Raw genomic sequence first — 12,841 nt, 5'->3', positions numbered from 1 at the left:
AAATGATTTCTTCAGCCTAAAGATTTTTCTCTCTTTACAAAGGGGTGAAACTATTTTAAGGAAAAAATGAACAGCAAATTTCAAAAGGGGAAAACTAAAGAAAATTAACATACATATAGAGAATGCCATCTAAAGCACAATATAAAAGATATATGCAGGGTTTTAAGTTTTGTACATCTCAGGATTACTAAAGAGACAAGAGTTCCAGAGTCATTTCAAAAACATAAAATAAACTGCATAAGATGAAAGATTTACTGTCAACATTAAGATAAAGGGCTTCTATCTACTTTCTGTATATAAGGAATTTTTCTACAAGCTTTGAAAACCAAAAATCAAGTATGTGATGAATCATTATTCCTTGATGATGAAAAGGAAAATTATGGGGGGGGGGGGGCCGGGAACGTACATCAGATGACAAGCTAAAAGGGCCATAAAAAGTAAATGAGCTGATGAGAATTTAAAACAGGTTAAGATAAAATACACCTGAGCAAATCAAAAGTTTATACCCGGTAGCACAATAACTTTTAATGGAGTGGCTGGGAGATGTTCTCGTTTCCCACCCCAAACTTGAACCTTCAATAGCCAGACGAACTTGAAGTGTTTGTAGGTGGGCCAAGAATGGCGTGGGAACTATTATACTGAGCTTTCTATGGTATAGAAACAACTAAATTCCAGTTTTAAGGGACTGGAAGAGAAAGGGGGCGTGGCGGGGAAGAGAAGTGACTTGATGGAGCAAGAGAAGATGATTGGAAGATGATTTCATAGTGCAGGCGGTGGATGAAATTACAAGGACTGGGTGGGCGAGTTTTCAAAGCTTGGAGTCAGGTAGTGTAGACAAATTAGTCACCCAGAAGGTACAGGAGTTGGGAAATTATGGAATTGGCACTAGCAGGAGGCAAAACGAAGAGGGAAGAGAAATAGGAATACAGGGTCAATGTGCCACAAGCCTCAGACCCAGACCCCAGGATGACAGGGGAATGGCCCCAGAGGAAGGGCTGAAACAGCCGGGAGCATCTCCAGGAATTAGGTGGTAGGGATACGGCCGTAAAGGGGGCACACCCGTATGAAGCAGAGCAAGAGGGGCCCTCACTGAATCTAATTCCAGATTCCTAGGAAGATCAGAGGTGCAGGCAGGCAGGGAGGGCTCCGGGGTCCCCAGCGACAGACACCTCACTCACCTGGTTGGTGACCTGAAAACGGAACAGAGAACACAATTTATAGAAACAAACTGCTCTGGACTAGCCGCGGCATCCCGCTTCCCTCCGCCCATGCCCGCGGCCTCAAGCCGAGATCCAAGCAGCGCACACCTCGGGATTGGCCTCCAGCGGCAGCCAACGCTGACCCTCCATGGCCGCTCCGCCCGGCCCCTCTCCAGCTCTGACAGCAGCAGCCGCCGCCGCTTCCGCCCCCGCGCGCTCTGACCTGGGACCGTCCAACCCTCCTCCACCCCCCCCAGGGAGGGGTGCTGAAAAACGAAAAACAGCTTGACAAAACACTCTAGTGCTTTTCTCGTTCCCTGCAGAGCCACACTCAAGTCTTACATTTTAAATTAAGATACAATCGGAGAAGAGAAGAAAAGCCACCTCCGTACTGAAAAAGGAAAAAGAATCTGAATCCACAGCTAGCTCCCCTCTCACTTGGACTGTTCCCATCCTAGCCTAGCGCTCGCGTGCTACGCCTGCGCCTTGCGCGGGCCTGGGACCTCATGCTCGCGGGCGCCCTCCCGTTCCTGCAGCTTCATCTGGAGGCGCTAGGGGGCGCGCCACTGAGTCCTATTCTAAGAGCGAACAACGGGATTGCCATGCATCAGGAGGCCTGAAGGCCAGTGAATGCCCAGGAGTCAAGTCCCAAAAGCTCCTTTGCCACGGTGCAGAGGTGATATGTTAGCCTTATCTGCTATTGCAGAGAGAAAGAGAGAGAGAGAGAGAGAGAGAGAGAGAGAGGAGGGGGGAGGGGGGAGGGGGGTTGCTCTCTATATACCTATTTAGTTATTTATGAAAAAAATGTCAAGCACCTATTATGAATCAGACACTGCACTCACCGTAGAGTAGAAGAGGTGGGCAGAAGAATGAAAAATGGCAACGAAGTGTGATACATATATGATAGTGGTAGCATGAGATGTAGAACTGAAGAGACATGCAGCTAAAGAGGGGAGGTGTGTCCAGAGGTTCCCTGCAAAAGGTGTAAAGCTGGAGAGGGCCCTTGAAATGTAATATGCACTCTACCCCAGGTCAAATCTCTGGAGTTATCATTGACAATTTCGGCTCACCAAAGGGATACCCTCTTAAAACGGTTTCTGTTTAATCTGCGCCTCGTTCTCCATCTCCATGGTTATTGCCTTAATTCTCTCATTTCACTCTTGCAATTTCCTACATTATTGACAAATTAAGTTTCTGCATATCTGATTATGCTCAGAAGAAGTGAAGTGTGCACTGTGGCTGCAGAGCCTGCAAGATTGAAGGGCTTTGGTTGGAGGTGATGCTGGAGGCGTAAGGAGGGACAGTCCCATCAAGACATCTGGGCTTCACTCTGTAAACAGCAGGGAAACACTGAAGGCTTTTAAGCAGGATTTTCATATCTCTCTTCCACCAGCCTGTAAATTCAATGAGGCTTGCAGGAGTGTCTTTTTAAATTCTTCACACTGTTTCCCCAAAGCCTACCCCAGTGCCTGATACATAATAGATGCTCGACAAATACTTGAGGAATGAAGAGAATCATCAGATATGCAGAAACTTAATTTGTCAATAATGTAGGATATTTGCAAGGGTGAAATGATGAGAGAATTAAGGCAATAAACCACGGAGATGGAGAAGGAGGCACAAATTAAATAGAAACCATTTTAATAGGATATCCCTTTGGTGAGCCTAAATTGTCAATGGTAACTCCAGAGATCTGACTTGGGGTAGAGTGCATTTACCACTCGGCTCCCAATAGAAGGCATTCAGGGAGAGGAGCTTTTACAAGTGAAAAAAAAAAGGAATAATTTTATTGCACTGAGTTTGGCTTTCTCGAAGAACTTCCAACTTTCCCACTCATATTCTGGCCACCGATGTTTGACCTCCAAGGAATTTCCAAAACTTTGATTCCTCTTTCTCCTTATCCATCTGACAGATTGCTGTTAAACCCCCCTAGAGTGAGTTGGTAAGTCTGAAATGTCCAGCTCATGATAAGCAGCTATAGTTGCATCATACTTGAGTTTTATGGCCAGGCTTTCAGTGGCATGCCAGGGCTGCTTTTCAAATGGCCTGCTGTTAGTGAATGGCCTTGCTCCAGAGCCCTGAGGTTCTTCCCTGTGATTCTCCTGTTAGGGTTACCTAAGACTCCACATACACCCTTACTCACTCACCATGGACATCTCTAGTACCCCTGGATCTGCTGAGACATAGGGCCAAACAGCAAAGCAGCTGGCCTTTCCGCACGGACTTGCTGCAGAGCACTGTCTTGCTCAGGGACCCCCTCAAACTGTCAGCCGTCCATGTTACCCAATAAATGTGTTATAGCTGTAATTTCCAGGGTCACATATGCTGCTCTCGAAAAGCCAAAGAGGCCCAATTACTCTGCCTCTTTTCCATTATAGGAGTTGCAAGATGAAGTAAGTTACTCTTCACCTTAAAAAGGTTGTCCCTGTATGCCCCAAACTTTTAGACTCATAACAATTCTGCACTAGAGCCCTAATTTTTGTAGGGTTTAACTTCCACTCTCTGGCATGAATGTACCTATCATCATATTAAAGGGAAGTACTTTTCAGACTTGAATGTGCATACAAAAACATCTGGGTGTCTGAAATGCAGATTTGATTCAATACATCTGAGATGGATCTCAAGATTAGGCATTATAGGCCCTATTTTTTTTTAACTCTCCCTTCATCTACCTCCTTTAAAATTTTTCCACTAAAGGACAAAGTAGCGTTGATCCCCATTATTCATGGATTCTGCACTTTGAATCTGCCTACCTGCTAACATTATTTGTGTCCCCCAAATTAATACTCCCACAGTTATTTGCAGACATGTGTAGTGGCAAAAAACTTGAGTTCCCAGCTGAGAGTGAACAGGCAATATTCTGCCTTCTTGTTTCAGGTCTCATCCTAGAAACAAGTGCCCTTTTTGCAGTCTATTTAGTGCCATATATTTTTTTTTTGCATTTTTGCACTTTTTATTGATGATTTCAGTGTATATATGGCCCCAAGCATTGTGCAGACATTCTGTCTGATGTTCCCAAACACAAGAGGGCTGTGATGTGCCTTATACCAAAAATACATGTGTTAGATTTGTTCCTTCAGGCATGAGTTATGGTGCTGTCGGCCAGGAGTTTGATGTTAATGATTCAACAACGTATATCAGGTGAGGTGTCTTTAAAAAGAAACACATAAAACAACGTTATATATCGATCTGTTGATGCAAATGTTATCAGAGGCTCACAGGAACCGATATTTCCCCTGGGAGCAGTGGTTCTGTATTTACTAAAGCAGTAATCATGGTGACTTTACAGACCATAACTACCACAAATAATGAAAATCAGGTGTGTTATTTCTCCACTCCTTGACACCTAGTTCAGCCATGTAACTTGTTTTAGTCAATAAAGTAGGGCAGAAATAATAGCGTGCCTGTTCCAAGTCTAGGCCTTAATGAGCTTGTATTTCTGCGTGTTGTCTTGCATTTCTGCCACTGCCTTGAGAAGAATGTGCTTGGGCTAGCCTGCTGGTCCCAGAAACACAGCAAAAGACACTTGGAGCACAGTGGAACCACCTCAGCTGAGCCCAGCCTAGACTGGCCAACCCACTGCTAACCCTTGAGAAATGTAAGCTAAATAAATATTTGCTTGTAGTAGGACATTGGGAATTTGTGTGTGTTGGGGAAGGGGTAGTTTGTAAGAACAAACTAATTAGCAGCAACTAATTACTATACCTGCCAAAACTTTAAATAATCAAATTAAAAGGAATATAGGTAATTGATACACTTGCTCAAATTCTAATAGCCAAATAAAGATGTGTAGTTTTACCTCCAGAAATTTTTAAATGTATATGTTTTTTTTTTTATTTTTATTTTTTAAAAATTTTTTTTTTTTTTTTTTAACATTTATTTACTTTTGAGACAGAGAGAGACAGAGCATGAACAGGGGAGGGGCAGAGAGAGAGAGGGAGACATAGAATCTGAAACAGGCTCCAGGCTCTGAGCTGTCAGCACAGAGCCCGACGCGGGGCTCGAACCCACGGACCGTGAGATCATGACCTGAGCTGAAGTCGGACGCTTAACCGACCAAGCCACCCAGGCGCCCCTAAATGTATATGTTAATACAACTTAATTTGTTAGTAAACTGTCCAACTATGTTAACTAAGTGAGATGTTATTATAGCAATGAAACAATAATATATATTCAGACTTAATTCAGGCTTTCTCTTCATAGAAACTTTGACCCTTCTCACGCATTTGTTTGATCCTCACTACAGTCCGACAAGCAGGCAGGTGAGAGAGAGAGATGTCACCATATTACAAACACAGTAGCTACCGCTTGGAGAGTTTAAGTTGTTTCCCAAGGTTTCACAGGTGGCAGAATGGGACTTCAACCTATATTTCCTGCAGCCAGATCTAGAATTCTTTTCAAAGCCGGAAAGAGACAAGAGCAGTGAACATGCTGACAGTTAGAGAAGGGTACTCAGAAGATAGGCTGGGGATTGGAGGAGGCTACAAAGTATTGTTACAACAGCAGGTGCCAGAATTCCTCTGAACTGTCCATTCAGAAAAATTCCACACCACTGATGAACCACTTAGGTTGGAGACTGAGACCCAGGGACATCCAAGTTGGCAGGAAAACAAGCAACAGCATATCGTTACTACACGTCTCTTCCTGAGAGAAGAGTGTGAGGAGGGTTGGAGAAGGAAGGGGACAATGAGAGAGAGACAGAGGATGAGAAGGAGGGGGATAAAAAGAAAAAAAAGGAGGTAAGTGAGGAGCATGAGAGAGGAGTCTAAAAGAGAGAAAAATCCTAGAACTTAGTGCATTGTAAAATATCTCATTTTATTTTCATTGATCATGAATTAGTCTGGACATTTTTCAAGTTGTTTTTGGCTGTAATTTCACATCTTTTCATCCTTGATCCATCCTAAAATTCTTTCTTAAAGCCCCTGTAGAATTTATTATGTATTCCAGTGTTTCCCAACCTTTCTCCCCACGTGATACAGATCAGCAATATCAAATAATCCATGCACTTTTATTGACTTTAACACTGACAGATTGATTTCGATGGTTGTCAAAGAATATCAAGGTTTGTCACCATTTCTTACTTTACTAAACTCACTAATTCGTTTTCTCAGCCACTGATGAAAATTCAATAACTTCCACTCAAAAATAGCAGGGTGTTTCTGACAAAGTGATGTTTGATGTCTTAACAAAAGTTGTTGTCTCTCAAAACCTGCTCTCCCATCCTTATAGGTTTCATTTTTATATTCTGAGCGATTTGGCAATTATTCCAACCTTAAACCGGAATAAGCTACCTTTTTGTTTTATCTACTCAAGGCCATCTACCTATTTTTAGGAACTGTAAATTATTGGGTTGTTTTGTAAGAAAACATGGATTTTTGGTCATTACTCCAATGAGCCATATTTGCCTTACTGATACCCATTGTTCTATTTCCATACCTAGTAACTTTTGTTAGGTCAAGTCAAAGCATAATCTTTCTAAAGACACTTTACATGGCAGTTAAATATAGTAAGTACACAGCCAACAATACCCATAACTCAGTAGAAGTGCTGATCAGCTGTGACCAAGTTCATGCATGCACTAACAAAAATAACTGGGTCACAGCTGCTGCCTGGCTACCTGTCACTATAAGAAGCCATCTGATGCAATGTGCATTGTGATTGCTGAGATGTCAAATGTGAAAAAATAGGAATCTAACAATGGATAAAATGCAGCATTTGTATAACACCTGCCAATCAAATAAGGTTGTCCTCACAGTGTTAACCAGCCCAGGGAATCTTCTAGGCTCAGGGCCACCCAGTTTTCCCTAGAAAACTATGGGGATCAATTTCTCTGTACACCTGTAACTCATTTGTGGTGTACCACTGTGACTACTCACTGTCTTATATTATTTATCTAAATAGGAATACGTCTAGCTGTCTTCCTACTGTATGGATATGGATCCTGTCATCACCTGCCTTGAACCTGCATCTCATTGCCAAACCACCATTGCAAAACATATGCTTTTTGCAGTACTTAAGAACATATCCTAACCTTACATTATTTGGCCTCATCTGCCTGTGGAACAGCTTAATAATTCTCCCCACTTGATCAGAAGTCATGACTACCATAATCTAGCCATGTTTCTATAAGCCAGGCACTTAACCTACTTAGGTCTTATTTTAAATAAGAGACTCTATAAGGTCACTTTCAGCCAAAAGTTGAAACCTGTGTCTTACAAGTTTCAGATAAATGTGCCAATTGGCCGGGTGAAATGAAAAAGGAATGTGGGGACAATGACACACTGTAACATCTAAAACGTATCTAAATGCATTCTTACTCAGTTTTTGATATAGTTTGTTTTGTTTTCTTTGTTTGGTTTTAAATACATGGGTAGGCCAGGTTGGCCGAAAGGCTAAGAATTTGCGTAATCTGCTTTAAACTCTAAAACCTCTATGAAACTAGGATCAGTGATCATGGTTTATTCCCAATTCTGCATCTTTGCTTATGTTGACCATTGATGACTACTGCTATCTCCAACCTCCCACCCCCACCACAACACACACACACACACACACACACACACACACACCATCACTCATATTCTTGAATATCCTGGAGAATAAGTAGAACATTCAGTTAGCACAAGGCAGCTGAGAAGGATTTCGGCACCTACTCTGGGAGTCCCTCTGGAGTTCTCTGAAATTAGATTGCAGACCGTAAATTAAAAGCGGAATTGGAAGTTTTCCCTATTAGCCAGGTGATGTTGCTTAACATTCTTGAACCTCAGTTTTTTCATCTTTAAAATGGAGATGATGCATGATATAGATAGCTTATGGGTTTCTTTTTTTTTTTAATTTTTTAAATTTATTTTTGAGACAGAGAGAGACAGAGCATGAATGGGGGAGGAGCAGAGAGAGAGAGGGAGACACAGAATCCGAAGCAGGCTCCAGGCTCTGAGCTGTCAGCACAGAGCCCGACGCGGGGCTTGAACTCACGGACCATGAGATTGTGACCTGAGCCGAAGTCAGATGCTTAACTGACTGAGCCACCCAGGCGCCCCTCTTTTGAGGACTGAATAGCATGATGGTGATAATAGGAACCAATTATGTGCTTTACATTTGTGGTCTCACTTAACGTTTAATAAAAACCGTATAAGTCAAAAATGAATAGCCTCGGTTTTACAGATTAGAAAGCTGTTGTTCAGGAAGGTCACCTTCCTGAAGTCACACAGCTGAGTGTGAGAAGACAGATTTAGATTCAGATTCAGGCCTATGTGACTCTACAGCCTCCAGCACTGTCATGGTTTCCTATTACTGCTGGAACAAATTTCCACAAACTCTGTGACTTGAAAAAACAGAAATTTGTTATCTTACAGTCTGAAGGTCGGAAGTCTAAAAGGGGTCTCACTGGGCTAAAGTCAGGGTGTTAGCAGGCTCGACTCCTGGATGGGAGAACTCATTTTCATTCCTTTTCCAGCTTCAAGAATCTGCCTGCCTTCCTTGGCTCTTGGCCTCCACCACTGACACTTTCTCTCTGACTCTAACTCCTCTGTCACCATCTTCTACATATAAGGGCCATTGTGATTACACTGGGCCCACCTCAGTAATCCGGGAACATGTCCTTATTTTAAGATTCTCTGAGGAGCGCCTAGGTGGCTCAGTTGGTTAAGCATCCAACTTTGGTTCAGGTCACAGTCTCATAGTTCATGGGTTCAAGCCCAACATTGGGCTCTGTCTGTGCTGGCAGCACAGAGCCTGCTTGGAATTCTCACTCTCACCTCTCTTTCTGCCCCTCCCCCACTTGTGCTTTCTCTCTCTCAAAATAAATAAACTTAAAAAAATTCTTTTTAAAGATTCTCTGATTAGCAAACTTAATTCCATCTGTAAATTTAATCCTCCCTTGCTATGTAACACAGTATTCTCATAGATTCTGGGGATTTAAAAGTGAATATTTGTTAAATTAATTAAACATGGAGGCCATTAGACTGGGATGGCTCTGATGCTGTGGTGGCCTACGTACGTAAGCAAACCAAAATCTGTGCCTACAAATGCCTCAAGGTTATGGGATCAAAATACTAAGGGCAAACAAATCATAACTAGACAACTAGGCTTAAGCCACCGCCAATCAACATTTTCCTTACTTTGCTTCCACCGTTTCTCTCTGAAATCTCTGTTTGAGCTCCCATCAGTGGAGTGTTCCTAACCAACTTCTGGTATGGCACTGCCCAATTGGAATCGATTTTTGCTCAAATAAACTCTTAAAATTTTTAATTGGCCTCAGTTTATCTTTTAACACATCTTTGGGGGCCCATTATTCTGCCTACCACATCCACTGACTGTGTAGAATAGTATAATACAGTATTAGTAAATGTATTTAGTGGCTATCTGTTGTTTTTGTTCCTTCAGTATCTTTTCATCCAAGTTTTGTGGCATTGTCCTCACCTGCACCTCCTAGGGTGCATCTTCTTATCCCTTTTGCTGCTAGTGACTCTGCCAATTATACAATTCTACCTCTTGTGGCCACAACAGGGGACATAGGGAAAGAATAGTATTGCATCACCCTAAACCCAGTATTGGTCCAAGGGGTAAGCAGATGACCCAAACAAGCAAATTGGTCTCCTTTCTAAGAATTGAGATGGGAGAGCAGCTTTCTCTTTCCCTTTGGATTATAAACCACAGGTTATGACCTCAGAGATGCTAGAAGTCATGTGTCCATAGGCAGATATGGAGAAGCCTAAGAGAATGAAGCCAACAGACAAATTGAAGGTCAGATTACAGTTGAGAAACAGAGTTTGGGCCCTTTGCTATTCAAGTCTCATAATTCTATGAGATTCTTGCAGTTGGCTCTACCCTTACATTTCAGAGGCCATGCCTGTGAGACGATGATTTTGCTATTTTGCTCAGGCTAGTTTGAGCTGGGCTAATACCACTTGGCACAAAAAAAAAAAAAAAAAGCCCTAAAATAAAAGCTTAGATTGAAGTATTACTTGCTTCATGTGTATCAATTATATTTTCTCCATTACACTGTAACCCTTGTGAGGTCAGAGTTCATGCCATAGTTTTCTGGACATCCTCCTATACATTGGTCAGTGCTCATTTTGTTTGTTTGTTTGTTTGTTTAAGAGCTCAAAAAAAGGGGGGGCTGGGTGGCTCAGTTGGTTAAGCTTCTGCTTCCGGCTCAGGTCATGATTTCATGGTACATGAGTTTGAGCCCTGTGTCAGGCTCTGTGCTAACAGGTCAGAGTATGGAGACTGCTTTGGATTTTGTGTCCCCCTCTCTCTCTGCCCCTCCCCTGCTTACACACACACACACACACACACACACTCTCTCTCTCTCTCTCTCTCAAAAATAAGTAAAATAATTTTTAAAAAAGAGTTCCAAAAAACGTTTTCATATTTATGTCTTATTTACACATAATCACAAAAAATAAATATAAATAAAGCAGAAGTTATGCCTATACATCTTTAATTTTAGCATTTTTCTTGACTCTATTCATAAAATCTGTGTTTTTCAAGTCTGAAGCTCGCATACATTCTGATCTTTTATAAGATGGAGGTCTTAAAAATAAGCACTTGATCCTATGTGCTGATGAAGTGTCAAGAGCGCAAGAACAAGATTAACGACGGGCCAAGATTGGCCTGAACTCTACTGACATCTTACTCTCCCCAAATTTTATCAATAGATTTTTGAAAAGGGACACTTATGTCTAAAAAAACAAAACAAAACAAAAAAACATACAAAAAAAACTTTTTTGTGTGAAAAACACAAAAATTAACTTCTTTATATCATCTTTTCACCTTTTGGAAGCATTTTTATGTAATTAAGAAGTGTTTGAGTGTGTGTATGTGTGTGCATGCGTGTGTGCAGGCATGCAGCCCTCCAAGGAGCATAATCCTGACATGGATCATAATCTGATGGCAACCAAGAACTTCAGAGAAATATTCCCTTACAAACAGAATTGATGCACATACCAGTGGGATGCATCACCAGTGTCTTATCTTCCAGAGTTTCTTTCATAGGAAAGAAACCACTGGATCAATTCAGTGCTATGTTCCCAAGCCAGTTAGGACTTTTAATCATGTCCAATAACCTTGAGTCAATGGCTGTTTGGCACAGATTCTCAGTGTTACATGCCAGGCACAATTCTAGGGGTTTTACATGTGTTAACTAATGTAATTCTCCAACAATCCTATGACTGTTTGCAGTAGGCAGAATTTTAAAGATGCCCCTCCCCGTAAGAGTCCCCTCCCCTGGTTATTCAATCAGGCACTAATCTGGGTACTGCTCTGAAAGGATTGTGTAGGTTATTTAAGGTTGTGGACCTTGAGATGTAGAGATTATCTTGGATTATCTGAGTATGCTCAGTCTAATCATTTGAGACCTTAGTGACAGAAGCTGCTCAAGCTGGAGTCAGAGATTGGTGAAAGAAGACAAGAAAGGAGAGATGATGCAGAAGGGGAGGTCAGAATGATTCAAAGTGTGAGGAGGACTTGACCTGCCATTAATGGCTTTGAAGACAGAGGAAAAGGGCCACAAGCCAAAGAATGCTGATGTCCTTTAGACACTGAGAACCCCCACCCAAAAGCTAGCAAGGAAGTGGGACCTTCATTGAACTGAGTTCTGGCAACAACCAGGAACAGATTCTCCCTCAGAGGGTCCAGTGAAAAACCACTGCAGTCCGATGGACCCTTCAATAGTGCAGTTCTAGATTTGAAGAGATGGCGCAGACACAATAACTAAATTCAACAAGTAGTTCTTGATTAGATTCTGGGGGTGGGTAGGGTTGGAAACAGTTTTAAAGAATGTCGTTGAGACCACTGGAGAAATTTGAACCTGCCCGACGTGTTAGATCCCACTATTTTGTCAGTGTTAAATCTGTGTAGTAGTATTGTGGCAGTATTGTGATGACGTAGGAAATGCGCCACATGCTCAAGTATTTAGAGATGAAATGCCATCATTACCGTGTATGGAGCTAAAGGTAAAGCAAATGGTTAAAATGTTAAGTTGGTGAATCTAAATGAAGAGTATAGAGATGTTCATTGAACTGCTTTTGCAACTTTTCTCCAAAAATTTCCGTTTTTTAAAATAAAAATTTGGCGAGGAAGAAAAATCGCTTTAGCTACTGGGTAGAATGGATGTGAGCTGCGTAGGAGGAAAGAAGACCAGATGAGAAGGTTATTCCCGCGGTCACGTTGAGGGCTGGAGTAGGTCAGTGGCAGCGCGATAAAGAATAGCATCCCCATCCCACCGCAGCTGGGCCAGTGCAGTAAATCCGAGTGACAAAAGCTAATCATATAACTATAGTTACCATTGGGATCTCCCAGCCCAACGACTTCTGTGGGAGGAAAGGGTGTGGTGGTCCAGCTGTTTTTGAACTTTGTGGAGATACATTAGTCGCGCGCCGGCCAGCTCACGCGCGCAAAAAGCGCTGTGGGCCCAGACCGGAAGAGTCCACGTCTCCAGGTCAAGAAGGGGAAGGAGGCATACTGAAGTTAATCTATCCATCACTTCATAAGGTATCTCCAAAATCTTCGGACCTTTCCCCAATAGAAATTTCCTTGTTGCTGAGTGTCGCCTTGAAACTAATATTTAATTAACACTCAGCGTGAGTTACATAAATATGTTTGTTTCAAGTCCCCCTACTTCCGCTGCGTGCGCCAGT

At 42.2% G+C, this 12,841-nt stretch overlaps 1 protein-coding gene across 3 annotated transcripts in view; it reads right to left on the bottom strand.

Moving 5' to 3' along the window:
- Positions 1-12,511, bottom strand: part of UCHL3 (ubiquitin C-terminal hydrolase L3) — a 53,485-nt gene extending 40,974 nt beyond the window's left edge. Inside the window, exons 1-2 of one of the 3 annotated variants that reach the window (XM_042928074.1) lie at positions 1,308-1,402; positions 1,179-1,190 (exon numbers count right to left, since the gene is read on the bottom strand). In XM_042928074.1, coding sequence (XP_042784008.1) covers positions 1,179-1,190; positions 1,308-1,349 — 54 coding nt within the window. In that variant the 5' untranslated portion in view covers positions 1,350-1,402. Of the gene's footprint in view, positions 1-1,178; positions 1,191-1,307; positions 1,403-12,487 lie in introns of those variants that run through there. The other 2 variants (XM_042928090.1, XM_042928080.1) reach the window with 2 other exon arrangements.
- Positions 12,512-12,841: the final 330 nt, after the last annotated feature.

This window comes from Panthera leo, chromosome A1 (genome assembly GCF_018350215.1).
Source record: "Panthera leo isolate Ple1 chromosome A1, P.leo_Ple1_pat1.1, whole genome shotgun sequence".
NCBI lineage: Eukaryota > Metazoa > Chordata > Mammalia > Carnivora > Felidae > Panthera > Panthera leo.
Note: the sequence above shows the minus strand (reverse complement) of the source record. Positions and strands in the feature narration are given on the sequence as shown.